The sequence below is a fragment of the Erigeron canadensis genome, chromosome 6, assembly GCF_010389155.1.
Source record: "Erigeron canadensis isolate Cc75 chromosome 6, C_canadensis_v1, whole genome shotgun sequence".
NCBI classification, from domain to species: Eukaryota; Viridiplantae; Streptophyta; class Magnoliopsida; order Asterales; family Asteraceae; genus Erigeron; species Erigeron canadensis.
This window is the reverse complement of record NC_057766.1, coordinates 42,660,150-42,687,928: the sequence shown is the minus strand read 5'-3', so window position 1 is coordinate 42,687,928 and position 27,779 is coordinate 42,660,150. Positions and strand designations below refer to the sequence as shown.

General features: G+C 34.2%; 4 protein-coding genes across 4 annotated transcripts; 1 reads left to right on the top strand and 3 right to left on the bottom strand.

Annotated features, from left to right (window-relative positions):
- Positions 1–2,855: 2,855 nt before the first annotated feature.
- LOC122605159 (oleosin 1-like) lies at positions 2,856–3,627 on the top strand. Its single transcript, XM_043778050.1, has one exon. The coding sequence runs from the start codon at positions 2,897–2,899 to the stop codon at positions 3,467–3,469; it is 573 nt and encodes a 190-aa protein (XP_043633985.1). The 5' UTR covers positions 2,856–2,896; the 3' UTR covers positions 3,470–3,627.
- A 190-nt stretch (positions 3,628–3,817) lies between these two features.
- On the bottom strand, positions 3,818–11,946 carry LOC122604953 (polycomb group protein VERNALIZATION 2-like). The gene is made up of 20 exons (XM_043777809.1): positions 11,779–11,946; positions 11,397–11,452; positions 9,959–10,070; positions 9,681–9,846; positions 9,532–9,588; positions 9,290–9,426; positions 7,145–7,213; positions 6,929–7,047; positions 6,489–6,553; positions 6,233–6,285; positions 6,101–6,154; positions 5,951–6,010; positions 5,807–5,850; positions 5,637–5,707; positions 5,358–5,514; positions 5,217–5,265; positions 4,984–5,067; positions 4,815–4,894; positions 4,631–4,720; positions 3,818–4,195 (listed from the first exon to the last, which is right to left on the bottom strand). Exons 1-20 carry the CDS (start codon positions 11,944–11,946, stop codon positions 4,039–4,041), a joined length of 1,848 nt encoding a protein of 615 aa, XP_043633744.1. The 3' UTR covers positions 3,818–4,038.
- Positions 11,947–19,023: 7,077 nt separating this feature from the next.
- LOC122602573 lies at positions 19,024–19,613 on the bottom strand. The gene is made up of 2 exons (XM_043775177.1): positions 19,335–19,613; positions 19,024–19,266 (listed from the first exon to the last, which is right to left on the bottom strand). The coding sequence occupies exons 1-2, from the start codon at positions 19,606–19,608 to the stop codon at positions 19,088–19,090; spliced, it is 453 nt and encodes a 150-aa protein (XP_043631112.1). The 5' UTR covers positions 19,609–19,613; the 3' UTR covers positions 19,024–19,087.
- A 1,951-nt stretch (positions 19,614–21,564) lies between these two features.
- On the bottom strand, positions 21,565–26,323 carry LOC122603061 (RNA polymerase sigma factor sigA-like). Its single transcript, XM_043775674.1, has 10 exons — positions 26,101–26,323; positions 24,351–25,143; positions 24,029–24,227; positions 23,821–23,913; positions 23,576–23,704; positions 23,407–23,460; positions 23,244–23,321; positions 23,104–23,166; positions 22,784–22,896; positions 21,565–21,905 (listed from the first exon to the last, which is right to left on the bottom strand). The coding sequence occupies exons 2-10, from the start codon at positions 25,019–25,021 to the stop codon at positions 21,797–21,799; spliced, it is 1,509 nt and encodes a 502-aa protein (XP_043631609.1). The 5' UTR covers positions 25,022–25,143; positions 26,101–26,323; the 3' UTR covers positions 21,565–21,796.
- Positions 26,324–27,779: the final 1,456 nt, after the last annotated feature.

The window sequence follows — 27,779 nt, the reverse complement described above, 5'->3', positions numbered from 1 at the left end:
TTTATCAATTCTGTCATCGGGGGAGTATATGGCAAGGCGTTAAGATGGATATATAATAAGTACATCAAGGGTGAGCATCCAATAGGGGCGGACACATTAGATAAGGCGACACGAAAAATTGGTTCGAAATATCGTGAAATGAGGGATCAGGATAGGCATGGATCAGGGGCTAAACACGAATTGTTGAAAGCCGCAGCTGGTGGCTTGCTTGTTTTTCTTTCGGCTTTGACGTTCACAGGGACCGTAATCACTCTGGCTATGGCTGGTCCAGTATTTGTCATATTTAGTCCACTATTGGTGCCGGCGTTGATTTCGATTTTTTTATTGGCGATTGGGTTTTTGAGCTCTGGAATGTTCGGTGTTGCGGGTGTGAGCGTGTTGGCATGGTTGTATAAGTATGTGAGCCGTGGCGGACGGCCTGTGGGGGCCCAGTTGTTAGACCGGGTTTTTCAAAAGTTCGGTTTCAAAAATCAGGAGATGCGTGGCGAGGAAATAAGTGAAAAGTTATTAAATTTAGAAACAATCAGAGGGGGTCATACCGCAATGGAAGACCGTCAAAAGTTAATTAAATCCGTGGTTGCATTGTTTGTGGCTGCTCCTATACTTTTGATAATTAGCCCATTGCTAGTGCCTATGATTATCGCAATACTTATGTTGGGGATACTATGCTTGGCTGCTGGAGCCTTTAGTGCTGTGGCAACCAGAATGTATCAGTGGGCGTACAATTTCGTGACGGGAGGACGGCAATCAAGGACGAATTCAATGGATAAAAGGATCGGAGGGGGGCATTATACGGCTGCAGTCGGAGGGGGGCCTGGTCTGTCCATGACTTGAAACACAACGCTTAGATTAGATGCCAATGTCAGTCTAAAGCTTTGGCAGACTTGTTTTTGCTTCTTACTTATGTAAAAATGTGAAAAGTTTTCAAGTTCAATAAAGAGACAAATTAATGGAAACCAAACCCAATTCCAGTCTGTTTCTCACAACTTGAACGTATGATAAACACTTCATCAAAATCAAATCGTTGAACGTTCTTTTGCAATCTAAAGAAATACAGTTTAAGCCTTATAAAGGACCGGGGTTTGGGGGAAGCGCTCCCAAAAGCGGGGTCCAATGGGCAGAGCCCCTGGCTGGGGTCAAGATTGGCAAAAACATCTCAAAAAAATTATTTTCGTACTTGAGGGGCTGAATATGGCAGTTTGGAGGGGCTGAATATGGCAGTTTGGAAAACCTAAGAAAACTGTATAACAGTTAATAAACTCCGTCCCTTTATTCTAGAGTTACCAATTCTTCCAAGAATTCTGTCTGGTTCTTATACACGCTCAAACACAAAAACAAAAACATATAGAAACTTCTTAATCACTTTTAAAAGTATTTCATGTCTTTAATAATTATTTAATATCCATTTTGTTCGTTGTTTACTGAATATATATATCCCCAACACTTTATCCTAACAAAAACAAAAGCCTATAATAATACCACCATTCTCGAAGTAATATATAATTGACATGTCAAGTTTGGTTAAAAATGATAACTCAATTTTATTTGACAATATAACTTCCCACCTATTTGACGGTCTATGTTAATTTATGACATACCTGTTAGCGATCAACAAAATCCTAATCCACCTATTCAAAATGGGCTGGAATATATCATGTTGCAAACCGTTAGCTTTAAAGTAGATTAGTGCTAGTTTTGATATTTAACGAATATGTTGTCTTTATATTTAATCTTGTTATGGATGGAGGGTTAGTCTGTAATTAATCAAGGACTCGTTTTGTAAACTAATGAGGGTGCTAAGTGTAAGTGTAATGTCTATATAAACCCTCCACCATCCATCATTTTGTAACCTTTTTGCACAATATTAATCATAGTTATAATACCTACATTCCCTCCAATACCTACTTTTCTTTATTGCATCTAAAGGTTCACTACACACTTAGCATACATTACACAAACGTAGCCATTTTGTTCACCACATGATAGAAAAAGTTAAGTAGTCATACCTTAATGATACAAACTCATTATTTGTTATCAGCTTTGAAAGTTTCATGATTCTGCAACAGTCAGAATAACTAGATCTAAAGGTTAGTTACCACTTACCAGCAAATTGCAAGCAACATCATATAGAAAGGCTAAAGAGCAAAAAGGAAGTAACCAGATCTATCCTTTCATAAACATTTATGAGGAAGAGAATTATGTATCATTCAACTTATATGATTCAATGTAGTAGTTCCAAAACATTGTTTGCCTAAAAGTTAAAATCTCTATTTCACAAATGATTCATAGTACTATCCTTTGAAAACAAGTATAATATATAATATAATAGTTCACTATAGATTTAAAAGCACTACGTAAGTTATGCTTAAAAACTTACTTGGATAGTGAAACATGTAACTAATTATTATTTAATAAATGATTATATATGTACCATATGTAGTTAGCTTAACCATTGTTTTGATGACATTGTTTGGCAAAATTGCTACTCAAGATCAAATATATCCCAACCGATCTACGTTTTTTCTACCGAAGATTCTGCTTAAATTAAAATGCAACGTGACGAACAACTGAACAATTGCAAACTTTGATCCAGTATTAAAGAAGCCCAATATATGTAGCCCAACTTTGTTGACGGTGGAGGTAGCCTAGATATACAATACAATACAATACAAATACAAATATATGTATGTTCTGCTAACAAGGCAATGAAAACCAACGTGTCCTAACATCAAGAAAACAACCGTCAAATGACAATCAAACTCTTGTACACGTGACATCATCCTTCCAACACGTGTCATCACCTCATGACTCTATATAAACTCATCATCTCTTTTTCTTTCCAACACAACATAATCACATTCACATTTTCATAGAAAAATAAAAACAACAATTCAGAATGACCGACATTTACCGCCAAGAAGGTCGAGGAAAACAACAACAATATTGGGGTGGTGGTGGTGATCAGCAACACGACCAGCACCTTTGGGGTGGCTCGTACTACGGCCAGCAGCATCAGCAGCAGTCATGGGCTTATCAGGCAGCTAAAGTGATCACCGCAGCAACAGCCGGCGGGTCACTACTCATTCTCTCAGGACTAACTCTTGCAGGGACAGTGATCGCACTAACCATCGCTACGCCACTGTTGGTCATATTTAGCCCTGTACTAGTTCCAGCTTTGATCACTGTGTTTACTTTGGCAACTGGGATGTTTGCATCAGGTGGTTTCGGTGTCGCGGCCGTTACGGTTTTGACATGGATGTATAGGTACATGACTGGTGATCGTCCAGCTGGGGCGAATTCGTTGGACCAGGCCACACACAAGTTGGGTTCAAAAGCTCGGGAGTTTAAGGACCGAAGTGAACACGCTATGGGAGGAGGCGGCCACTATGGAACCGGAGGTGGCCTTCACACCGGAGGAGCCGGAGTTGGGATTCATGCTGGAGCAGGAGGAGGAACATATTCATCTTAGATGATATATGTAATGAATGCATGTATGGAATAATGTGATCATTATGAAGATGTGTTTTTAAAGCTTTTGTCAGTCTAATGTGTGTATTTAATTTCCGAGTTTGTATGTTTTGGTTTCTTTCGATGTAATAATGAGGAGTGTTTTGATGTGTAAGTTTATGTAATGAATAATGACAAACAAACATCCTCCTCCCTCTTATTTATACTTATTACCGTCACATACCATGAGTGTTGTTTTCTTGATGAAAGAACATAGACACCAAGGTATGTTATTTCTTCAAATCTAGACAAACAAACAAGCAATCATTTGTTCAATTCACAAGTGTAGGGGTAAAGAAAGATAAGAGAATATTCTTTGAAAAAGTAACTACTCATATTTTGAAATGTCTCTACATTTTGTGGTACATTAATCCACGCTTTGGAATCTAGCATTCAACAAGGGTCATACTGTTAAACTTCAATCTTACACATGAGAATGAATGAACATTGCAACTCTCTAAACCCAATGCCACTACCAGCCCATATGTTTCGACATCTTGCCAAGCCATCAACAGTAGGACTTGTAAAACTTCAAACTGCATCAACTTTGGTCTTATCAGGATCAATTTGTTGAAGATCCCTTTTGTTTTGTGGGTGATATTTATTTAATATCAAGTGACACTTGTCCACTGTCTTGGAATCCAGAAGACTATGATTATACAGCTTAACCAAAAAGAAGTTCCAACACCTGTCAATTCACAAGTTCCACGCTCTTAGAAACCAAAAACAAAATAATGCGAGTCCTCCCAACGGAGGCGTTCTCACTCACGTTCTCGTGAGAATGCCATTGGCATGCCTACGTTCTAGGCGAAATTCTGGAGCCCCGTCTAGAGAATGAGGAGAACGTGGGGAGTGTGGGGTCAGGTTTGTTCTTAACCAATTAAATGTTCTAAAATTTTTAATTTATTGTACTATAAACAGTAATAAATTATTTGAAAATGATGGTATTGCTGGTCGTGGGTGTGTTTTAGGTTAATTTAGGAAGGAATAAATGACGTGGAGATGATGTGGTAAGATCTTGAGATGAATGGTGGCATGGACGTGAGGCCTCCCATCTGAGTTGCAGTTCTATATTAAAAAGCAACAGGGTGGTGTTATTGCCAAAAATGAGATGAGAAGGTACCAGCCCAATGGTGGAGTCTCAACAAGGTATTTTCCATGAAAGTCTGAGAATGCCTTGCACGCCCAAGAAACATGTGCATCGGCCAGCAATCTGATATCATCATCATAAAAAAATAAATTCAAAGTTTAAGCATATAAACATCTACACATATATTACATACTCTTATTATGTATAACACATGTACCGTTGTTTTCTAGCAAATGAGTTCCATAGATGCATTAGTTGTTTCTCATCCTGGTCAATGTCCACAAAGTCATCCAGCATCTGAATTTTATTTTAAGAATAGGACCATAAGATCATTCATTTACAATATGGAAGTTGATATTAGTAACTATGGTAGGAACAGAACAAACCGTTCGGTCTTCAAGGTCGGTAACATCATCATCAACTTCATCTTCACTGTCTTCATCTGCAAGCACTTGCTCCAATGCCATTGGCTGAAACAAAAAAAAGAAGTGCTAAAAGTGAGTGACCCTTTGCCAGTAAGATTCAAAACATGCAGTCCTACATGATGCACAGTTTACAGATAACATACAAGAAATTTGAAATATAAACAGTGACAAACAATTAAGGATAGAATGGTGACCTGAGCTCTATGAGAGTGATAGAAGTGATGCTTCCGCAACAGCACTTGGCTGCAAAAACAGAAGGCGAAATTAGTAAGTTGGTTAGCATACATCATTTTCAGCGGTCAATAGAAGAGCAAAAAACGAAACAAGGAACATACTTTCTAGGATAGGATCGTTCGGCTGATAAGTTTCTTGTCTTTACAGGTGGTACTAATTGGGTATCCGTTTCTGGCCCACAAAATGTAGTAACAGCATCATTTGACACATATGGTGCATTAGGACTTTGTGTATCGCATTCTACATGCTCAGACACACCTGAAATATTATATATATATATATTATATATATATATATATATATAAACACAACCAATATTTCACATTTTTAGAAGAAACTAACATAACAGTGGGAAAAAAAAATCATACAAAACATCTTGCCTCTTAAGTCACAGAGAATTGCATTTAGCTTTTTCCTTGATGGCTTTCTGTGTTTCGAGGGTCTATGGTGGCTGTAGGATATGAGTTTTATCCATATAAGTTTGCAGTAACTTGTCTTAAGAACAAGAAAAAAAATAATTCAGAAATAAAACTTATTGCTCATGGCTTACCAAAAGAAAAATGTGTCTATTCTGGGACTTGTACTGCCAATAATCTGACGAGCATTTTTTCAAGAAAAAAAGAGTGTTATATTACATGATTGTATTCTTAAATACCCATAATCTACTTTAGAAATGTAGAGACAATATCACAACCTCAGAAGTCCATGTATCGCTCTCAACAGATACAATCACAACTTGGTAGTCCTTATTCACCTGTAAAACAACAAATATCATTATTAGAACAATTATTCTAGCTAAATGCAGAAACCAATTATTATGGCAGATTTATAAAACTTTACATACCCTGAAATCATAGGAGAACAGATCATGTGACGTAATTAAGTGACATGTCAGACCCTGGAAGACATTAAGATAAACCATATCATTATCATACACCATGAGTATGCAACAAAGCCAGTAAAGAAGCATATGTACCTTATAGTTTCCACCTTTGATCAAGCAGAATGGACATGAATAATCTTCTGTGACTGTAAAATTGATACTTCAGGAAAAAATCAATTGGAGAAAGTGGAAACCCTAAGATTTAATTACAGGGGAGCCTAAGTTTAGTAAACTCCGGCAGCAAATAGTGCATAAAGTGATAAAGGGGAAAAAAACGCCTATCAACGTAGACCACAAAAGTCATGAAACTACCATAATAGCAAAGTTGGAATCAAGAAACAAGAGGTACCTTCGCTCCTATGCATCAAGTTTTTGTAGTATCTATAGTAGAATATAACATTCCCAGATCTTAGCCTGACAAGAAAAGCATTCCAATTTTTAGTGTCATTTTGAAAAAGCTACTAACAGGTGCAAGTGTGCCACTAATCAGAAGAATATTCAATACAATTTAGAATCTTGATTTTTGAAGTGAGGAAAGCACATATACTATTTTGTTGGTATTTTGGTGGACACAGATTTCAGAAACAACAAATAGAACATATGCATGAGGCTATTAACAGACGAGAAAATGAATACAGTGGAGTACAAAATCAGCAGAATAAACAAACATCAGTCTGGAACTTCACCAAAGCATATGAAAAAACCCACATTAAGACATCAAATTATGTGATTCAAATGTCTTTTTCAAATTCATCTCAAAACAAGGAACAAAGAATTGCAGACAGCTACCTTATAAAATCAGACAGCAAACCAGGAGGGATACTTTTGTAAGAATACAAGTCATAAGGTGATATATTTTGCAGGCAATGTTCAGCGCTAATAAGAACCGGTACTTGCTGCAATATACTCTTTGCCAACCATAAAATGACATCATGTCCAATAGGAACACAATCATTAAAATTTTAAAAGATTCGTACTGCAATGCATAAACTTATGGAAACATACCACCGCTTCAGAATTATGTGAAAAATGAAATGATATATATTTCTCCTTGTCTTCCACAATATAAATCGACTGCATATTCAGGTGACCACCCATCAATAATTTGAAAAATATGAATGTAAAGGGTAAGAAGGAATTATAGTGGAATCTCGAGTTCTAAAGCCCTTTGAAATAGTAAAGATTGTATCAGTAATTCTGGTGGGACAAAGACGGCCAGTTTTCTTCTCTAAGCAGGTCAGAACCACAATTCTCATTAATGAGTCAAATTTTAAATGAACTTTGTTTCTGCTTCCAAGATAACCATTAGAAATTCATCTTATGTACAGTTCTTAATGAGAAATGTCAGATTCTAGCAAGAACTTTTAACACCCTCCACCATGATAATTTTTCTAATTCATGTATTGTTGATAGAAATATAGAATGTACCCAAAAATCTTTAAGCAGCTATCGACCTATTGTAGTTTGTTTTCAGGTTACGAGCTTAAGATTCTGAAACCCTCATGAAGTACATGTAGTAAGTTTTATTAATTAATGGTTGATTAACAAAACAATAAAAGAATAAATCAAACACGGATGTGCAACTAGACATGTAGTATTGCAAAGGGATATTGACCTGTGGATGTAATGAACTATGACAAAATGTCTATGTTATGTATTGATCTAATCGGGGGCCTATGTTATGTAACGAACTTACCAAAACTGTCTAAGTGATGCATGTTACCGGGTAATCTACAGGTAGCCGGTTACCATCCATTTTTTTAAGGGATAATGACTTGTGGATGTAGTGAACTATGACAAAATATCTATGTTATGTATTGATCTAATCGGGGGTCTATGTTATGTAACGAACTTACCAAAACTGTCTAAGGGATGCATGTTACAGGCTAAAGGCGGTCATCAATTTTTTTCCCTTTATTTTTTAATCTTAATAATTAATTAATTAATTTAACATATATAAATAAATTAATTTATGGAAACATATATGTATATAAGTTCTGTAATTATATAAAAACTGTAAACACCTTCATATCTTCTGGCCGCCACCTACCCTCCCATTTTTCCAATCAACCTTAACACAATCATATACCAAAAAATCAAAGATCTCAAAAATTAAAATCGTATTTGAAGATTACGATCCCTTATAAGGTCAAGAAGCTGAAACCAATCATTACATATATTCTCAAACATATACACATTGACACACACAAATCTAAGGGTACATATATACAACTCACACAAACAAACAATGAGAGACTAGGGACGTATTCTTACATGGCTTCTTGAAGCATAACTTAGAATTGAAATGAGAAAGAATAACTAATTGCTAGATTTTAGTTAAAGCAACAAAACAACAAACTTAGAAGAACGCATTACAAGCCTAAAGCTGAAAAGATCAAATCCCCTTGACCTCAGAATTCATCATTTCTATTTTCGGGATATTAATAAATAACTAAATGGAAACAAGAAAATACCAGTTCTCAAATACTCGGGAGGAGTTGGAAACAATAAATAACATGCATCACTTAGACAGTTTTGGTAAGTTCATTACATAACATAGACCCCCGATTTGATCAATACATAACATAGACATTTTGTCATAGTTCATTACATTCACAGGTCATTATCCCAAGTTTAAAAACTGGATGGTAACCAGCTACCTGTAGATTACCCGGTAACATGCATCACTTAGACAGTTTTGGTAAGTTCGTTACATAACATAGACCCCCAATTAGATCAATACATAACATAGACATTTTGTCATAGTTCACTACATCCACAGGTCATTATCCCTATTGCAAACCAGCATAAATATACATGACTATCCATATTATGAACATGCTTCAACAAAATATAATGGTACTGGCCATACTACTATACTAGTATACTATTACAATAACAACAATACTCAATCCTGCCATGGGCCGCGGGGTATGGGGAGACAGAATGTAGACATTCATATCTCTATCCCAGGGTAGAGTTCCAGACTACTAATATGCCACTACGACCTAATAAGAATTAAGTTGATCCGAGGTCATACTACAGTATGATAAAATTTCAGATAGCATGCAGACCGAGAATAAGGTCACTGGCTCAGGCTTAGTAGTATTCCCTTTACCCACTTTTCACCAAATATGCATGAAAGCATACCTTCATGAAACAAGAATGCATGGTGACCAATGAACTCGTCTGAACTTTCTCTCCTAAGCTAATGGTCCCATATTCATTCAAAGAAGAGTGTAGAAAATCTAGAGGAATCTTCCCGAGTAGACAATAACCATCATGAGCTGTCAGCGTATGTACAAATAGTAGATGAGAAACAAATAAAAAAAATATACTGTAAGTTAAGGGGGAAAATGCCCATGAAATCAATTACATGATGAATAACTTACTATAAGATAGCTTCTCGTAATTGGTCAGATCAATCTCTTTTTGGTTGGCGTTATCAACTGCATTGATAACAATAGTTAAAACTTAAAACATTAAAATTTGAAACAAGGTATCAATTTGAATTAAAATCAGACTAGAAAACATATCATACCATAGCTCATCAACAACATTGTAATAGACCCCGATTTGACTTCTGTTGATAGTGTACTAATCTCAGGCAGAATTAATTTTGCCTGAGTTGAACTCTCTGTCTGAGCCCCATTAATAACAGTTATCTTCCAGGGTTGATTAAATCGATAACAGCTAGAACGGGATGTCTAAAAATCAGACCACAATTTTTAAACATGCATTAGAAAAATAAGTGGAACATAAAATATAAAAAATAGACAATGACTAATAAAGTTAACCTAAATTGTTTTATTGAAGTACCTCCACATTTGGACCAGGAACTGGTCTGGCCAATAATATGTAGAAGGGGAAAAGACTCTCAGTTTGCAGTCCATCCCCATTATGTCTACTTACAGATATAGATAGTCGTACCCTGGAAGCAAAACAGGTGTCAGGCTAATTACAGCCATATCTATGCTTCTATGCTGATATATAAAATCACCTAAAAATTAAGAACTGTGGGACCTATCTACCCCTGCTTACTATCCAACATAATTAATCTCAAATACAATTAGTTTTACAGGTAAAAACAATCTACATCTACATATCTTTAAAAGTTGTCGTCCATGTATTCATTAGAGTAAGTAATAATATAATGTTAAATTACATGTAATGAATATACAATCATTAAATATTTACAGTTCAAAATAAAGTTAAGGGTGGAAATCCGTACACAACCAAAGGTTTTTCATACACCACTAAGGTAGTTGATTTTAACAATGTGATTCGTAGTCAATCTCCATCATTTTAGTTGTGTAAGGCAAAAGTTAAACACCCAACATGTCAAATGTTGTTCTCTTACAACTGCATTGCACGAGAATGATATCAATCTATACATTTTTAAAAGTTAAGTTTCATGTAGTAATCAGGTAAATTAGTGTATTACAAATGTATTTAACTTATTTTTAACTTGAATATCTATGTTTCATATAAGTACCTAGTATACATGCATCGCACGGGCCAATTCCGAGTTAATAACTATAAATTAACTACTTTTAACCTTTATCTATTAATTACCTTATTCAATAACAAAATTAACTATTTGTCACTTATTTATTTTTATTTTTTTATAATTGTTATTAAACATTTTTCATAAGCTTAAAATAAAATAAAATAAAATAACTATTAGTTAGCTATGACTTAAGCTTTAATAAAAGTCTGATTTACTATGGGTTACTGCATTAAAACCCCTTTTTTTTTTCCAAACACCTCCATACAACACATAATTATATCTTCTCTATTATGGGTTATGAAACCGTCCTGACAACCACCATCAATAAACCGTAGGACAATGCTAACTATGAGCCCTTGTCACCTTGCCTAGGCACTAATGCGAGTCTACTTACGATCAGATGTCAATATAAGCTGTATAAAAGGGGCAAATCCTTGGAGAACAGTATTCATTCGACTTCACAACCATAAAAGGTAATATACAGACTAATTTTCACATTGGCTCCACCGTTCCATTCAGGTACAAACTGGAAACGCAATAGTAGACCTAATTACTTCTTAACCCCGAGTATACTTAAGCTACTTAAGGAAGGCTTGAATACTAAACTTCATCCTGAAGCAAACGCCAATTTGAAGTTTCAAATGCATTGAGGTGTCAAAAAGTATATTGAAATAAACGACATAATACATATCGACAATTAACATAATCAGTTAATGAGTGCAGAAGGCTGTGAGATTATGCACTTACCTTCTTTTGTGCTTCTCAAGAAACTTGTAGTGCAAACATCTTTGTAGAAATGATGTCTGCATGAAAATAACACCATTATTTAGGAACTGAGTACAGAGATACCATATTACAATCATGAAGATCAGCATGTTCACGTTTGTTATTCATAAATGCCGATATGGGCATATGGCTATAAACTAAGAACCAATCAAAGTTAAGCTATATATATATATATATATAGGGTAACACTCCGGTGAGAACACTATTAAAATAAGAACGGTGAGAACACTTAAAAACATCATTTTGATGCATTAAAAGTCCATAAAACTAACATAGTGCATAACTAATTATCATTAGATAGATAGATAGATATAATAAAGAACACACAACATAAATAGCTTACATTTTGACGAGCACGGTGTACAAGAATGTCGTAAAGTTCAATGGGCCTGACATAAACAGAGAAGCTTTCATCGGCTTCCACTTGTTCTTCCTCGGACAAAGGAACATGAACTTCTGAATCTCTGGAGTAACTGCAAGCAATAACAGAATTCTTGTTCCATGAGTCCATCCATATACCAACCGATATCTAAAAAGAACTCTGAACCACCACAAGCAATATAATGAATTAATGATGTATGTATACAGAACAAGGACTTCAATGGCTAGTAAAAACATACACCTCGTGCCGTTTTCTTACAATAAGTTATAGTCCAGTGTTGTATTAATCGGCGGGATCGGCCAATAAATTGGGATCGGGGGCTGGAGGGTCCCAGTCACCTGGATCAGACTACAAATCGAGTCAACTTTGTTCAACAGCTAAAAATCATGTCAGCTTTGGTCAAACTCTGCCGACTCGGGTCGACTCTGGTCAAACTTTTTTTTTTTTTAAAAATATGTAATAAATCCGAAATTGGTTTATGTTTATGTTTCTAAGCAATTAAGTTTGAACTTTGAAGTATTATGTTCACGTTTCTAAACAATTATGTTTAAGTTTGACGTTTTTCCCTGATCCGAGTCTGAGGTTTCAAAAATTCCTTCCACTCCCCTTGCCGACCCGATCCCGGGTCACGAGTTCCCCAAACTTGAGTTATACCATATATTTTCCAATGACATTACACCATTTGATATATGCGTGTCATATAAGTGAGAGTAATTCAAATCAAAATAAGAAATAAGAGAAAGAAACTATGTTGATGTAATTTTCTGGGTAACTACATTAAAAATACACATGGTATCAGAATGAGTGGTAATACATAGAGCCTGATATATAATCCAACAAATAGACCTAATCCACGCAAAGTTTAACACAAAGTTCTCTCTCTCTCTCTCTTCATATGAACCTCTGATACTGGCACATGTCTTAATCATATTTTCAGACCCATCCTTAGGCACATCTTTTAGGCCTAATAATCAATCTTGAATACAAAAATGTGGCCATCAGAGTATCAGACACAAAAATAAACGGACAACAATAAATAATTACTCCATATAATAATAGCACAAGCTAATAATGATTCCACGTTTTAGACACCATAGACTACCTACAGTACTTGTTCGCATAGATAGCCTTAGATGTAAGAAAACATACTTGGCTTCCTGAGAAACTAAAGGTATGCCTGGCATTCTGTTAGGCAACGCTAAATTGCAAACTCAGTGTTACCTGCACCTCTCCAGGGTCATTTGGGCCCCTGCAGACCAGCATTTAATTAAGATGGACCTGGTCCAATTTTAAAGATGTAGATGAAGAGTAAAATGAGGATAGCATCCATTCATCACCATATGTTGTAGATCATTGACATTGATCCTCGCTGCCTGCAATCAGGTACTTACTCTAACATTGTAATTTTTCCAAACCCAGTGTGGCCGTTGAAGCCCAAGTTAAGCAAGGACAGAGAACCCTCAACTGTAAACCACAAGGGATGGGGCATGAATATATCACGAGTCTCTGACCAGGGCCCGATCTGGATTTCTACTAAACATAGATCTTTAATAAAATAAAAAAATTATTCATCTACAACCTAAATCCTATATCCTAATACCAAAAACCTATTCTTCGACTCATCACGACAAGCTGTGTAGCAAAAAGCTAAGTGTGTGATTGTTTGAGATTTACCGGAAACATTTATCTTAAACTTACTATTTTTTCGGAGATAGTTGTTTTATTTTTGTTTGACTTAGATCAATGTTTCATTTACAATCTTTTAGTGTATCAATTTCAAGATGTTATACAGAGAATTTTTTCGATGGGGATGAGGATGGTAACCTGTTCCCTAGTGGCAAAAAGGGGATGGAGGGCTTGGAAGGAGGTCCCCAACCTGTTCGCATCCCTACCTCCCTACCTGAGTACCTGCTACAATGGTGACTCGGTAGTCCTACTTCAAAGTTATTCTCAAACTCTTTTTCTTATCAATATTATCTATCAATCTATAAGACTATACAGAAACATATGTGATAAGACGTAACACAATTTTTCCCTAAACTAATCCGTATTCCAGCATAAATCACATTCAAACAAATGTGTGATGTTGTAGGCACCACACAACTTTCAAAATCGCCATAGGTCGACCAAAAAGCTTACATATCAAAATAGGCTTTAGAGTACAAAAGAAGACGCCATATACTGATCATGCCATCACAAATGGTGTCACATAATGACACCTCCAATAGAGAGTCTATGTTTTCCAAATCATAACATATATTCATATGGGTTTTTTTGGGGTAAAAGGTTGTTACACCCGGTAAATAATAGATACATATGTTCACAACACATGCAACCACATCACAACTTTGTGATAATTGGGTAGGAAGAAGAACAAAAGAATCATAGAGGTTGGATTCTAAAGACAGTTAATACAATTATTATATGGAGCACCACATACTTAAAATCATACTCAGAGCATTAATATAGAAGGTTTGAACTTCTCACAGTTCCAAGAGATCAAGTAAGTCATCAGATTTATACTAAATTCTGAATAGATTTTCTTAAGACGGTTTTCATTTCACATCTAACATTAGATATGATTGTGAAAACACTGCCTTTGACATCCTTGTAATAAAATTTGGGTCACATTACCTTTTTTGGTAAAGGTTTTAAGGATGTCTAAAGGTTACATTACATGTTATTATAACAGCTAAAGTCTATTAGAAAATTATAAATCACAAGCTTTCTGATCAAAGATAAAAATTCCCGCACTAGATACTTCTAAGAATCCAGGTCTTCACCATCCCTAAAGAATTATATGGACACTGATTCTAAACAGCAGTTACATAAAAAACAATATTATGATTTCAAGTTTTCAACATATCAAGAGTGAACTCGATCAGATTAAAATCGTTTTATATGGAAGATCAATTACATACCGGCCAATTAGAAGAACTCATTTCATAGAGATTCGTAATAAGCACCTCAACGATTTAAACAAGATAGCTAAAGTGATCGCGTTTACTTATTACAAAACCGTTTGATAATAAAGCTCATGTATCGTGGAACCAGACGTGCGATTAATTTTACAGACATATTTCGTACAATAGATTTTGTGCCAGGATTTATAAAACCTACCATATCAGAAATCAATGCCATAAGAGGGAAAGAAAATTTACACAATGCTAAACTAAATCAAGCAAATAACTAATCAAATGAGAAATAATTCATATACACATAGAAGGGGGTAGATCAAATCGTATAACAATAAGAAAATAAAAAATCAAAATCTACCTTAAGTAGTTCTTTACAATCCCTGCCTTCGGCATATCGATAATTGATTCTCGTAACCCTAAACTTATCCCCAAATGTATGATTTTAGGTTTAAGGGTTTCAGACCTTTCACATTATATTTATAATCGTACAAGTTTCAACTTAACCTCCTAAGTCTACTTAATTACAAAGAAAACCTCAAAACTAAATAAAGACATTTTAATCCCCTACAAAATAATTAATATTATAGTAGTGGGCATTACACCATATGTCTCAAATATGAATGAATTCATCTAGACCTAAAAATTCAAATCAGCAGGGTACACAAACTGACACAGCTCTCTGACACGCAAGACCACCCGCAACCCACTCCTTTCCCCATGCAGCAACATAATCTTAAAGCCGGAAATCCTAAATTTGGCCACCATTCGAATCTAGTCATTAACAATGTGTTGCAAAATTTAGTGAATTCTTACAACATAAACGTACAAATACTAATACCAAATCCTATAACATAAATTTACAACTTGTAATCTAATATTATCCAATTCTTGTTGCCAAATCACCAATCAACGTACCTGATGTACAATATGTTGTCACGACTGAAAAACCCCATTTAAGTCATACGCCTTAGTTAAAAAAGGCAGTTCCTAGGTGTGCCTAGCGTTTACCGTTTGGCCATTGGATGCCTCGTCATTTGTTACTCGGGAAGCGCCTTATGTCTTAATTGATAGAAAGGTCAGGCTAATGAATTTTAAAAGTAGAACATGTTAACTGAACTCTTTTTTACCCGTTTTGAGAATAGTGGAGCAGCTCTTTTTGCCCAATGATACTACTACCCATAGTCACTACATTTTTGTGAAAACTTTTGGTAGTATAGTATATAAGTGAATCATCTTATTTATTTTTGTTATGTAGAAGTTATTTTTATGCACATGGTATGAAGAATTGATACAATTATTGGTGAAAAAAGAATCTTGATACGTGAGGCGTGCACCTAGCGCCTTAGCGTTTTGACCCTTCTCACTTCAGAATGCCTATCGCCTTATAAAACCAAGTCATATGCAAGGCAACCAAAAAACAGTGTATTCGAATCGGTGGTAAAAGGCACAACTGCAAATGCCAAGTCGGGTGGAGTCCATTTAGGAAAGAACATCAAGTTTTAATTTTAACATGGAGATGAATAGTTATATTCCAAAAAGTCAAATAATCAAGATGCTAAAGTTTAGGGAGTTGATGAACCGTGTGGGTGCATTAACAAGAAAAGCCTAAAAGCCAAGGGGATCTATTAAAGTAGATGCTAGAAAGAAACATGGTTCAACGTCTTGCATTAATTAAACTATCATGGGTCATATTAGCTTCATTTTGCAGTTGGCAGACCTGCGCTTCAATTTAGTGTTCGAATTAGCTTGGATAGTATAATATTGGTTAGGTTGTTCAACCTTCTATTTTAGTTGGCCCGGAAACAATGTTTCTCTTCCAAAAGTAATATGCTAGCTTTACCATTCTACCTTCATACAACAGACCTGATTTCTAGAAGTCTGTGGGACGACATTATCATTTTACAACGATTATGCGATTCCTAAAACTTTGTGTTTTTCAACATGTATTTTGGAACCAAGGGAGTATTTACCTAGTCTTAAAACTAACTAACTACATATGATGTAACAGATTCAACATGAATTCATAGATAACGGCTTGATAATCAACCGAAAAACCACTTACTGGAAATCGAAAACAAATGCCTTCAAATCCTCTTCAACTTTGCCACTTTAAATAATATACCTAACCATAAAATGAGAAAATCTATAAATTATACAAAGAAATATAAACTGTAAGTAAAATCTAAAGCAGAGCAAGATTATTATGATTACCTAATAATTTAAAATATAATAGACCTAAAAAGTGTGTGTCACCAATATAACTCCGGGTTTTGGGTTTAGCGTTACCGAGCAGCTAGCACATGGGCACTAACTAGTCAGGCTAAATACGCCTAAAAATTCACGGTAAGATTTTTCTTAATATTATTTTAGGTTATCGTTATCATGTCAATCTCACCTTCAGCTCGAATCTAGTTACAATCATAGCAGTATAGTTTGCAAACGGAAATAGGTTGATGTTGATGGTTACAAATAATAAAACCGTACATACTTTACCTGCCACTTGAAAAAAATTACAAATTAAATTTTTGAATTTAATAAATATACTGAAATCCCTAAATTTTACATAATCTTTCTTTGAATTTTACATAACTTTTTCTTGAATTTTACATAATCTCTCCCTGCTTTACCTAAGATAAGTACTGCATGTTTTACTTTTTTTTTAAATGAGTTTCGATTCAGACGTGTTGGAGGCAATTTTAATCAGAGATTTTCTGGACCTCCAACCCCCTCATGGACCTCATGGAAAATTCTTTTGAGATGAAAACCCCAAGACTCGACCTTGAGACCTTGGGTAAAATCACCCCAGGCCCACATAATGGATTTAGAAGATACCCCTGACCACTAGGGTTTAAGCTACCCATAATAAAATTAGATAAAATTTAGAAGACTTAAATTAAAAATGAAGTATAAGGGTTAGAATAAGAGACCGATGAAAGATTGGGTTGTAAAGTATGTAATTTTTTTTTTTTAAAGAACATATTTATATATGCTTTTATTATATATCTTATAAAAAATATTTTCAAATAAAATTTTGTTAATAAATCATTTAGAAGTTCTTTTATTCTTGCAAAAAAAAGTTTTTACATGAATCTTGTCCATATTAAGAATGAGGCTATTGTAAGTATGGTAGTTGATATTATAAAAGAAAAAAATATAAATATTTGAAGAAATCAGAGATAAATTATGTAGTTCATAAAAAATATTTTAAAAATTTTAAAATTTTAATTTAAAACATTAAAAAATACCCTAAAACCTTTTAGAATGTTTTATCTATAATTCTATATCTATACTTCTATATAATATAAACTGAGAGTTCTTAATTTAACACTTTTTTTCAATCCAAAATACCCTTATAAGTTATAACCCTACATGCTCCTTATTTCCCATTTTCTTCTCCTCTACCCACACTAAACACACACATATCTCACCATAACCACCCACCGTCGTCAATCACCTCAGTCCATTACTATTGCAGCCATGAATCCCCAATACCATCACCGTTTAGCCGCCACAACATGCGGACATCCATTTAGTGTATTATAGAAGTATAGGATCAAGCTGTTTACAAATTTAACAAAAGTTTAGGCCATCTCCAATGGTATTTACAAAAATGTCCAAGCATATTGGCCACCTCACTCACACGTCAGTAATTTGTTTCAGCATATTGAACTAAGTCACTAACATACTGAACTCATTATGTCTTTAATCTAACATGTTGAAACTCAATTTGTCAATACCATATCATCATTTATACGAGTATTAAATTAGAAAACACTTCATTAAAATATACATGCACACATATGCTTAAAAATAAAAATAAAAAACTTATGATCCTACTTACACAATATACTTTCAGTTTGTTTGAGGACAAAATTTCAACCTACTACTGAAGTCACAACCATGATATATCGATACCATAATTTGCTTGTGTTGGCATTTTGACAAGGATATTGTGGTTGGAGATGACTTTAGAAGCCATCAAAAAATTGATACGTCTCTTTAAGTTAACCAAACTTTCATAGTACGTACAATTTGTTCCACCGTTTTGTAAGAGTATACTACATATACATAATTACATTATTTATATTATCCATCATCTATCAACCTTTTTTATGTCTATTCGAAAGTAATAAACGAGATTTTCTAGGGCACTAGTTATGGTGTGATAAAAATAAAACAACTGGGAAATTACGATAATAAATCGAAAAATGCCACCAGAGGCTTATCATACGTACATATAGCGTTGGCTACACATATAATTAAAAAATAATGATAATGATAATCACCTTAAGATATAGATAAAGCAAAATCATAATATACAAGCGAAGAAAGAATCTTTTGAGACTAGCTAGCTAGGTTCCTATAGATGTTCCGAGCCTTTTTCCTTCTTTGCGTAAGGATGTCTCAACAAAATCGTGATCTGCTTGTGACCTTTGTATTTGAATTGTAGTATATCTATCAATATCTCGTTCCACCGTTTTCCGTTTTATTTTTGTCGCCATGAAATCCTTCTTAATTGTCATATTAATTTCTGCATATCAAAAACATTAGCAAATTTAAGCATGACCAAAAAAAAAAAAAAGAAAAAGAAAAGCTCACCAGGATTCGAAAAAGCCCAGAGAACAAGAACACAAAAAAGGAGAACAATAGGAATAAGATGAACAGCTTTCTCCGAGAATCTCGCACGTCCTAATTTATCTTTCTTGGGAGTCGTCGACGAAGAAAACGACGAGGTTTCATGTTGAGGCAATTCATTAGCTTCTAAAGCCAATGCTCTTAATGCAGGGGAAACCGCTTTAGAGGTGGGAGAATGATTATAAATACTGTAGTATGTATCATCAGAAACTCTGCTTGTGCTTACCGATCTAAACATTTTATTTTCCTAGCTTGTAGTATTTTTTTGCTGTGCCGTTTGTTTATTGATTTCAATTGTTTATTTGTAGTGATGATGGAAAATGGGAAAGAACCGGAATAATTGAGGAATATCAAAAAGTTCGGCTTTGATTTGGGGGGAATTAGTTACTAGTAAGAACAAGAACAAGACATGTTTTTAGTGGTTTGACTTTTGCATGGAGATCTTTAATATAGGAGGGTCTAAGACAACTAACGTGTGTTTTTTTTTTTTAATGTTTTATTTCGTTCTTATAGCACAAAGGTTGATGATTATGTGAAGAATAATCAACCGTTGATATAAATATAAATCTAAATATATAATGATACATATCTTCTCTTATATTAATAAAACAAAATTGTTTTTAAAAGCTATTTTTAGAAAAGAAATGAAATAACAAGCTCTCATCCCTTGCTAGCACAATTTCTAAAAAAAATATGACATCATAATTATTTGTATTTTTATTTTCTTATTTCTTTTTTTTATCCTAAACTCAATGTTTACTTTCTTTAAATATCTCAAACTTTCATCCTTTTTTTCATCCTCATATAAATAATTTTTAATATATATATATATCTATTAAAACAGTAGTTAATCGAGTCTTCTAAAGGACTCTTCAAATCCAAAGTTAAGCTAATAAATTGCCACGTAGGATTTATCCTATATGTCATCTTCATATTATTTTTACAATATAATATTTTATATTATTAAAAAATATATCTCTAATAAATCTTTATAAAATCTTTAAATATTTTATGCTTATCACAAAATCATTACGCAATATTCACATTTTTAAAACCTACAACTTTATTTATTCTTTTTTAAATTTGTTAAAGAGGTTCGTTGTTATTTTTATTTTGATTATATAGCAATTATATTTTTACGTACTCCATTTATTTTCTTTAACTTTTGGTTCAAGTATAATTAACACATGGTCTTACGGGTGAGTTAAAGAAGACATTATATTTTCATTTACAATTGCAAGTCTCTCACCAACTAAGATCATTATTGTTTTTAGTTTGATTTATTTAACCTATTTTAATTTTATTTTTTCTTAAGATTTCTTCTTTTGTTGTTCATAGCGATTTTAAGCCCATCAATTTGTTTTTCAGTTCTTGATCATGTCAAAAGTTAGATAATTTATATTTTCTTATTTAGTCGATTGTTCTATTTTTTCAGTGGTACATAGCAAGAATTAGGTCTAATTCTTATAAATATTATCTATTCACGTCTCCGTAAAACCAAACAATGCAACAACACCACACTAGCAAAACCGAATTTTGTTTGTTATCGATGCCAACGTTGAAAGTTTTAAAAAATCAATACAAAAGTCGCGCATCGCGCGGGTGAAAATGCCTAGTGTATATATATATATAATAATAAGTGAATAGTCATCAACATTAACATTAAACCTTTTTTTTATTAAAATTTTGAATTTTTCAAATTTTTTTTCTAATATTGATCCGAATTTTTTTCCCGATATTTACGGAAAATGTTCGGGTTAGAACAAATTTAACTTTAAAAACCCGGGTTGAACCCAGGTTTCATTAACTAGTTTTGTTTATACTATGAGGTTCATTTCAGTTTTTTTTTTTTGTTTATGTTTTTTAATTAAATCACATAAACTTTTATATTTTGTATTAAATAATGTTAAGTTATATGAATTTTTTTTTTAATGAATATTTTATGTGCTAATAAACTTGAATTAGTCCATGTTAATCATAGACCAGCCGTATGGACATAAAATATTGAAGGATGTGTGCTTAAATTTCATCATCATATCTATTTAACTCTGGTGTTATGTGATTTCTTTCATATCTGTGCGTGGGATCTATTAGAGGGACAGTTATCAAGGATTCAAGGCTATATCATTATATCATAGCATGTGAATCATACTTGGTACAGATTTGAACCTTGGTACTAACTACTAACTCGATGTTAAAAAAAAAAAACAATTTACAGATTCACATGTTTATCTTTCTGTGAACAACATAATAGGTGTTCCTGCAGTACAAAACCTTTCTATACACCACTCTTTCGTTGCAAAAAACAGGACTCTTAAGTCAGGAATGCATATTGGCTCAGAAATATTAGCAATGGAAAAATAAAAAACTGTCATTTGTATGTACATGGTATTTTTTGTTTTTCTGTCATAAATGTGTAGCAAAAATCAGTGGTCCACAAGCATTGCCGCTAGTTTTGTATTTCTTGCAGCATGTTTTAGTTTCTCCAGTGCAACAAGGCCAACCTGCCTAACTCGTTCCCTTGACAACCCTTTCCTGAAATAGTATCCGGTATTATATTATATTATATGAGATACAGACATACAGTGCACAAGTAATGCATTTGGAGCTGGAACTGGAAGTTAGCAAAAAAAAAAAAAGTACTATCAAGTTTCATTTCAGTAGGTACAATTCCGTAGTGCAAAAAGTGGGTGACCACGGACCCTTAGAGGTGGCAGAATTTATTGTCTACTTAGATGGGTTCTCTTGCTTCGTGTTTTTACCACTCAATTACTCAAACGGGTCAACTAAAAAAAAGTTAGCCAAAAAGTGAACGGGTGAAACGAGTCAACTAAAAAAACTAAGCTAATAGTATATGGGTCAAAGCGGTTGAGACTTGAGAGTCATCCATGGTATATTTTTAATGCATCTTATTTCATAAACCCAAAAATCTAGATTATTTTTGCGTTTAATCTAGAAAGGATTATAATCCTTTCTAACGAATTATTCATCCATTAGTTTCCAAAAAACAGCAAAAATTCCCTCAATACCAACCTGCATTAAAAATTTACCCATTTCAACCAGCTTTAAGTTTTGACCTGTTATCCAACCCGACATGACCCGCTTATTTTGTCACCTTTAGCAACCACGGTGAATCAACGATCCATGGAACAAAAGCAGTTTCCAATTTGTAATGACTGTCAATTTCAATTTCAGGCATCAACTATAGTGTTGTCCATTACCAGTCTGAAATCCATTTTCTATCGCTAGCAATTTCAGACTCAAGTGTTGTCCATTACCAGTCTAAAATTTCAGATTCAGGCATCAACTATAGGTAATTACTATGACAAAAATTCATTGCTAAGCTTAGTAAGCCTGGAGCTGGAGATTACTGAATAGCACCATATGTAGTAGTGGATATGTTATAGGAGTACCTTCTACTGATATCCTCCCAAGTAAGATATTCATTGTCAAGACCGTAGTAAAGATAAATGATTTCTCTCTCCCGTTCACCCAGAGTCATTTTAATAAGATTTCTCACTTCATCCTGCAAAACAAGAAGAAAGTCAAGAATTGTAGCATTCTCTCCTGATCTCTTCAATCGGTTGTGGTAGGAATGTATCCACTTGTAATTGACTAATTGGGACTTTCTTGTAAATTTAAACGACAAGTATTCAATGAAGAACATTTTTTGTTCAACCAGAATATAAGAATCAACATGACGAGTTCTATGAACATGAAAATCGAAAAGTACCTTGAGAGCGGCTTCATCTACACCATACCATGGGTTGTTTCCCGGGCAATCGTCTGCAATGTACTGCAGTAATTGATAAAGAGAGTATTAGAAACATATAAAGTGGCAGTGGCTCATCATTACGTTGAACTATTACTTACACTATGAAGTGTTTCTCCGGGAAGGCCATTTAAAGAAGGGAAAGCATCCTTGTCAAGTGAGAAGACTTTACAGACTGCCTACATGGAATGGAATTTAAGTATAAGAACATGGCATATAAAAAGGTATTAATACATATACAAATTTCTCAAATACTTTTAGTACCTCAGTGGCATTTGTTACTTTCTTTTTAGACATATTCAGGCTTTCGGCAATTTTCTATAGGAGTAGATTGAAAAAAAGGCAACTTGTAAGAAAACAAAAAGAGAATCCACCCAAATATACAGGATGAGTATTGAGCATGATTTTAAGTCATTGAGATGTTTAAACTTACATCAATTGATGGGGTTATTCCCTTGCGCTCCAGTTTGGCCTTGGCATTTCTGATTGCACCTAGTCTTTCATGTAAGTGAGTAGGCAATCTAAGCGTTTTAGAATTTTCAAAGAACGTTCTTGTTACACCCTGCATGACAAAAAATATATAAAGTAAACAAATACAGTTTCATCTTTCGGATATGCCTTACAAAGAAAGTTCATCTAGTAAATCTGATCATATAAGAGATGTATTGAGATCCTCACCTGTCGAATCCACCAATATACATAAGTAGAAATTTTGTGTCCCCTAGATGAATCATATTTCTCTATTCCTCTGAGTAGTCCAATTAGACCTCCCTACATGAGAACAGGGTTACATTACAATTGAAATACAGTAAGAAACTATCTGCTATAGATGCTAATAGAGTAAATATTGCATCCTTTAGTTGAGATCAGCAAAGAATTTAGCTACCTGAATTAGGTCAGACATATCGGCTCCCATGTGTTTATATTTTTGTGCTACAGACATCACCAGACGAACATTGCTCATTGCCAGCTTCTCTCTTGCCAAACTGCACTCCATCTGTTTAGTTTGCAAGTCAACTCGTGAAATTTTTAGGGAAGCTGCAAGTTGCTTCTCTGAAGGTTCAACTCCCAATCTTTCTTTCAGTCTGATAATCATTCAAACATTGTATGTTTTAACTAAATATACAGCTCACGAGATAACAAGTCATATATTTGGAGTGTGGATGGATTATAAACAAACATATAACTTCTCTAAGAAAGTCCATTACCTTGACTTCTCTTCTTCAATTTGCAGACCAGTTTTGATCTTTTCCGAAAGAGCAACCACCTCTGAGTGCGTGAGTAAAGCTTCAGTTTTTACACCTTTAAGATACCCTTTTTGACATTTTTGAAGAAGTTCTGGACTGATTATGGGTCTCAGCTGCTTATTTCGACCATCTTGATTTATAGAATTCGACATTTTATTCTGAGCATCTATTCTACGCCTTCGAGCAGATATCCCAGAACCAGTGACATGTACCTTTCTGCTGATTCTTTTTGCGGGAGTAGCTATAGTTATTGTCTCTTCTGTTGAAAGAGTCCACTGCTTTTCCAGCAAAGACTTGTGTAATAAGAGTAAAGCATCAACTGGAAGCTCATGCTCTGAGACTTCCTCATCCAGATAGTCAAACCTCTGAGCCCATTGGTCTGTACTTGGAGGTTCAAGAGTAGTATCTACATGTTCCTTTAGAGCTCTGGTGGGATGAATATCTCGACTGTTTATAAGACTACGACTATAGTTGGTTGACTTCTTTGAAGTAACCAGATTTGTACTTGGGACAAAAATGAACCCTAGATTGCTACTGCAGCACAGCTTTTCACTAACTTCAGAGTAATAGGTTGTTGAACCCAATAAGCGTTCCCCTGTTCTTAATCCAACAACTGCATTTGTAGCCATCATATATGTCGATCTAGCCAACTTAAAGTAAATAGTACCACATACTTTGAGAAAATCTTTCTACAGCAATCATAAACAGAATTGCTGGACAGGTCTTCAAGTATTTTGGAGATCAGTTCAAATTTCTGGGAATTACACAGAAAATAAGAGAAACATGAGTACAAGTGCTAGCTAAAAAAAAGCCCTTTCACCAATTCTTTATGAATGATAGGTATTGCAATGATAAATGTTTTGAAGAAAGTTCAGAAATTAGAGACCATAAATAAACAGCAGAGCAAAACAGTAGTCTTAAAAAGCTGCATAAGAGGTATAACTTGCAATGCTACGATACAATTATACAAACAGTCTAACAAGAAACCACAAAACAGTTATCTAACCAGTTCAAACTCTTAAATTGAACTGTGAAGGACTGAGTGTAACAGCCCGAGCAACCGATTACCTATATGCCAAAAGCTAATGAGGGTTCTTAACATCTACTCTAACTCACTTCAGATATCTATATATATATAAGAGAACCAAAAGGTGAATCGTTAATTCTGAGCTCTCCTCTCACTCAAGGTGGATGGAAGGGATAGATCGCTAATTCTGCAGGTTTTAGGACTTCTCCGCAGCTCTAAAGAAGGAAGACATTAGCATCAACGTCTCACGTGCACAACGCCATAAAAGTTGATGATCCAAGAATAACGTCAGTACTAATTAGACATAAATTTGATCATCACAATACAGTTTGTAAGCATGCATCTATTCTTCCACCCTAACCTAACTGCAGCTTCACTATCCTTACCTTGGTAATTCACTAGGTTATTACGACCGAAACAACATTAACCTTAAGTTACCTATATATTCTGTCACTATTGCTAAAGCATAAATAATGTGCCAAAATGAACCAGAAACAATAAATTTCAACTATGAACACAATGCCATGAACAGTGCACTTGGTATATTATAGAATACAGATTCAATCCGTAATGTAACTAAACAGAACATGACTAATATTGACAGAAACAAACATATTTGGACACTTTTTGCACTACAAAAGTTTGCAAATATATATAATTATAAAGGGAATTCATCTGCATTACCTTTAGCTGCTGGTTACTGTATCATGAGTGAAAAATGAATGTGTGGTAATGGTAACTTGAACACAGTCACGGACTATTATTATGATGATGATGACTTTATATGTATGTATGTATGTATATCTGTATGCATCAACCTCCCTTTATTAGAAATATAAGTTAAAGGCTCTTAAAAAAACACAGATAATTATATTCACTTTACATACAAGCTTCTTATGTTACATTACAAACAAACCAACATTTATAAACGACATACATGGTTTTATAAATTTATGTCCAAATAAAATATGATGTTATGTAAGATACAAGTAGTTGGGGTCTTGGGGATGGGGTGGGCCCCACATATATACAAAATATATGCAAGATAATGAGATGTTGATTTTTAAGTGGATTCTTGGATCATATATTCAATCTGCTAATGCTTACGTGGACTTATCGACAAGTGACACGTCACATGTTCCCTGCCGTGCTTCGTCTCAGCCATATGTTGGGATCGTCTACTTGGAAGGACGTGTGGTGGCCATGTTACTTTTTTTCTACATTTATTCACTTAAAATAATAGTAAACATTTCATTCGTTTACTCGATGAGTTGGAGGGGTGTGGTAATTTTTTGTACCTTCATTTTGTATATAAATTCTTTTCTACCCGCATACACATACAAATCATTCGATATTGATCAACGCATCGGGTCGGGCCTGTTCATCTTTGGGTTGTAACACCAAACAAACTAAAATATTTATTTTAAGATGATAAAAATGCATCTTTCAAATTTTAGAGTGTCAACATCATTAATTTATTAGATGTAAATGAGTTGGACTATTTAAAGAAAAAAAGAAACTGCTTAGTGACGTTTTTTTTTTGTTTTGAGCCTCAATATATCGATGGTGTATGAGGGAGATTAAGATGTAGACAGATCTCACCTCTATCTAAATAGAATTAGAGAGGTTGTTTATATTTTTTACCTAAATGTTAAAAGAGACCCTTCAATCTTTATATGGGAGGATCGAATCCATGACATCTGCTTATCTCCTCCTCTAGAGGAGGAGTTCGGCTGATGTTACAAAAAAGTGGTGTCAACTAGAGGCTTTGTCCACGTAGGATTTTGATGTCACTGCATGATGAAATTGCTATGTATTTCATGGTGTTTATACTATGTGTATAAAGTTAGATATCATGGAGGAAAGAGAGAGCGGGGATTTAAATTTTGAATAAAAGCAGAGAGAGAAGCGACAGAGATGCATGGGGATATGTTTTTTCTTCTCCTAATATTCTTTCTTTCTCCCATTTTCAGATCAAATTTAAAATATAAATCAAATCTCTTTCTCTTTCTACACTTTGACTAAGAAATCTGATGTAAATCGTTTTGTTTTATCTGCTCGTGTTCGATGTGATTCATCATTTTCATCTCAGGTACTTTTTCGATCTTTTGAACTGCTTATTTCGATCTGATTTCTCATCTTCATTTTGCTTCTAATTTTTGGTGTTATTGTAATCTGTAGGTTTTTAGGTTTTTATTTTCGGTGGTTAATTCTAAAACAATACTGATATCCTATTATTTGATCAAATGAATGTCAAGTTGAAACTTTTTTAAGTGTTGTCTTATATCCAGAAAGAAATTTTGTATATAATTTAAGAAAGATGAAAAGAAGTAAAAACTTATTATTATTATTATTATTATTAT

Excerpts from the sequence above, each read along its gene's own strand:
- LOC122603061 (XM_043775674.1), bottom strand. The coding sequence starts at position 25,021 with ATGATGGCTACAAATGCAGTTGTTGGATTAAGAACAGGGGAACGCTTA. Across the intron at positions 23,914-24,028 it reads ATATGTCTGACCTAATTCAG|GGAGGTCTAATTGGACTACT; the intron begins GTAGCTAAATTC and ends GTTCTCATGTAG. Across the intron at positions 23,705-23,820 it reads TATATTGGTGGATTCGACAG|GGTGTAACAAGAACGTTCTT; the intron begins GTGAGGATCTCA and ends TTTGTCATGCAG.
- LOC122605159 (XM_043778050.1), top strand. The coding sequence starts at position 2,897 with ATGACCGACATTTACCGCCAAGAAGGTCGAGGAAAACAACAACAATAT.
- LOC122602573 (XM_043775177.1), bottom strand. The coding sequence starts at position 19,608 with ATGTTTAGATCGGTAAGCACAAGCAGAGTTTCTGATGATACATACTAC. Across the intron at positions 19,267-19,334 it reads CTGGGCTTTTTCGAATCCTG|AAATTAATATGACAATTAAG; the intron begins GTGAGCTTTTCT and ends TTTGATATGCAG.
- LOC122604953 (XM_043777809.1), bottom strand. The coding sequence starts at position 11,946 with ATGGACTCATGGAACAAGAATTCTGTTATTGCTTGCAGTTACTCCAGA. Across the intron at positions 9,847-9,958 it reads TTCCTGGTCCAAATGTGGAG|ACATCCCGTTCTAGCTGTTA; the intron begins GTACTTCAATAA and ends TCTGATTTTTAG. Across the intron at positions 7,048-7,144 it reads CACATAATTCTGAAGCGGTG|AGTATATTGCAGCAAGTACC; the intron begins GTATGTTTCCAT and ends TGGTTGGCAAAG.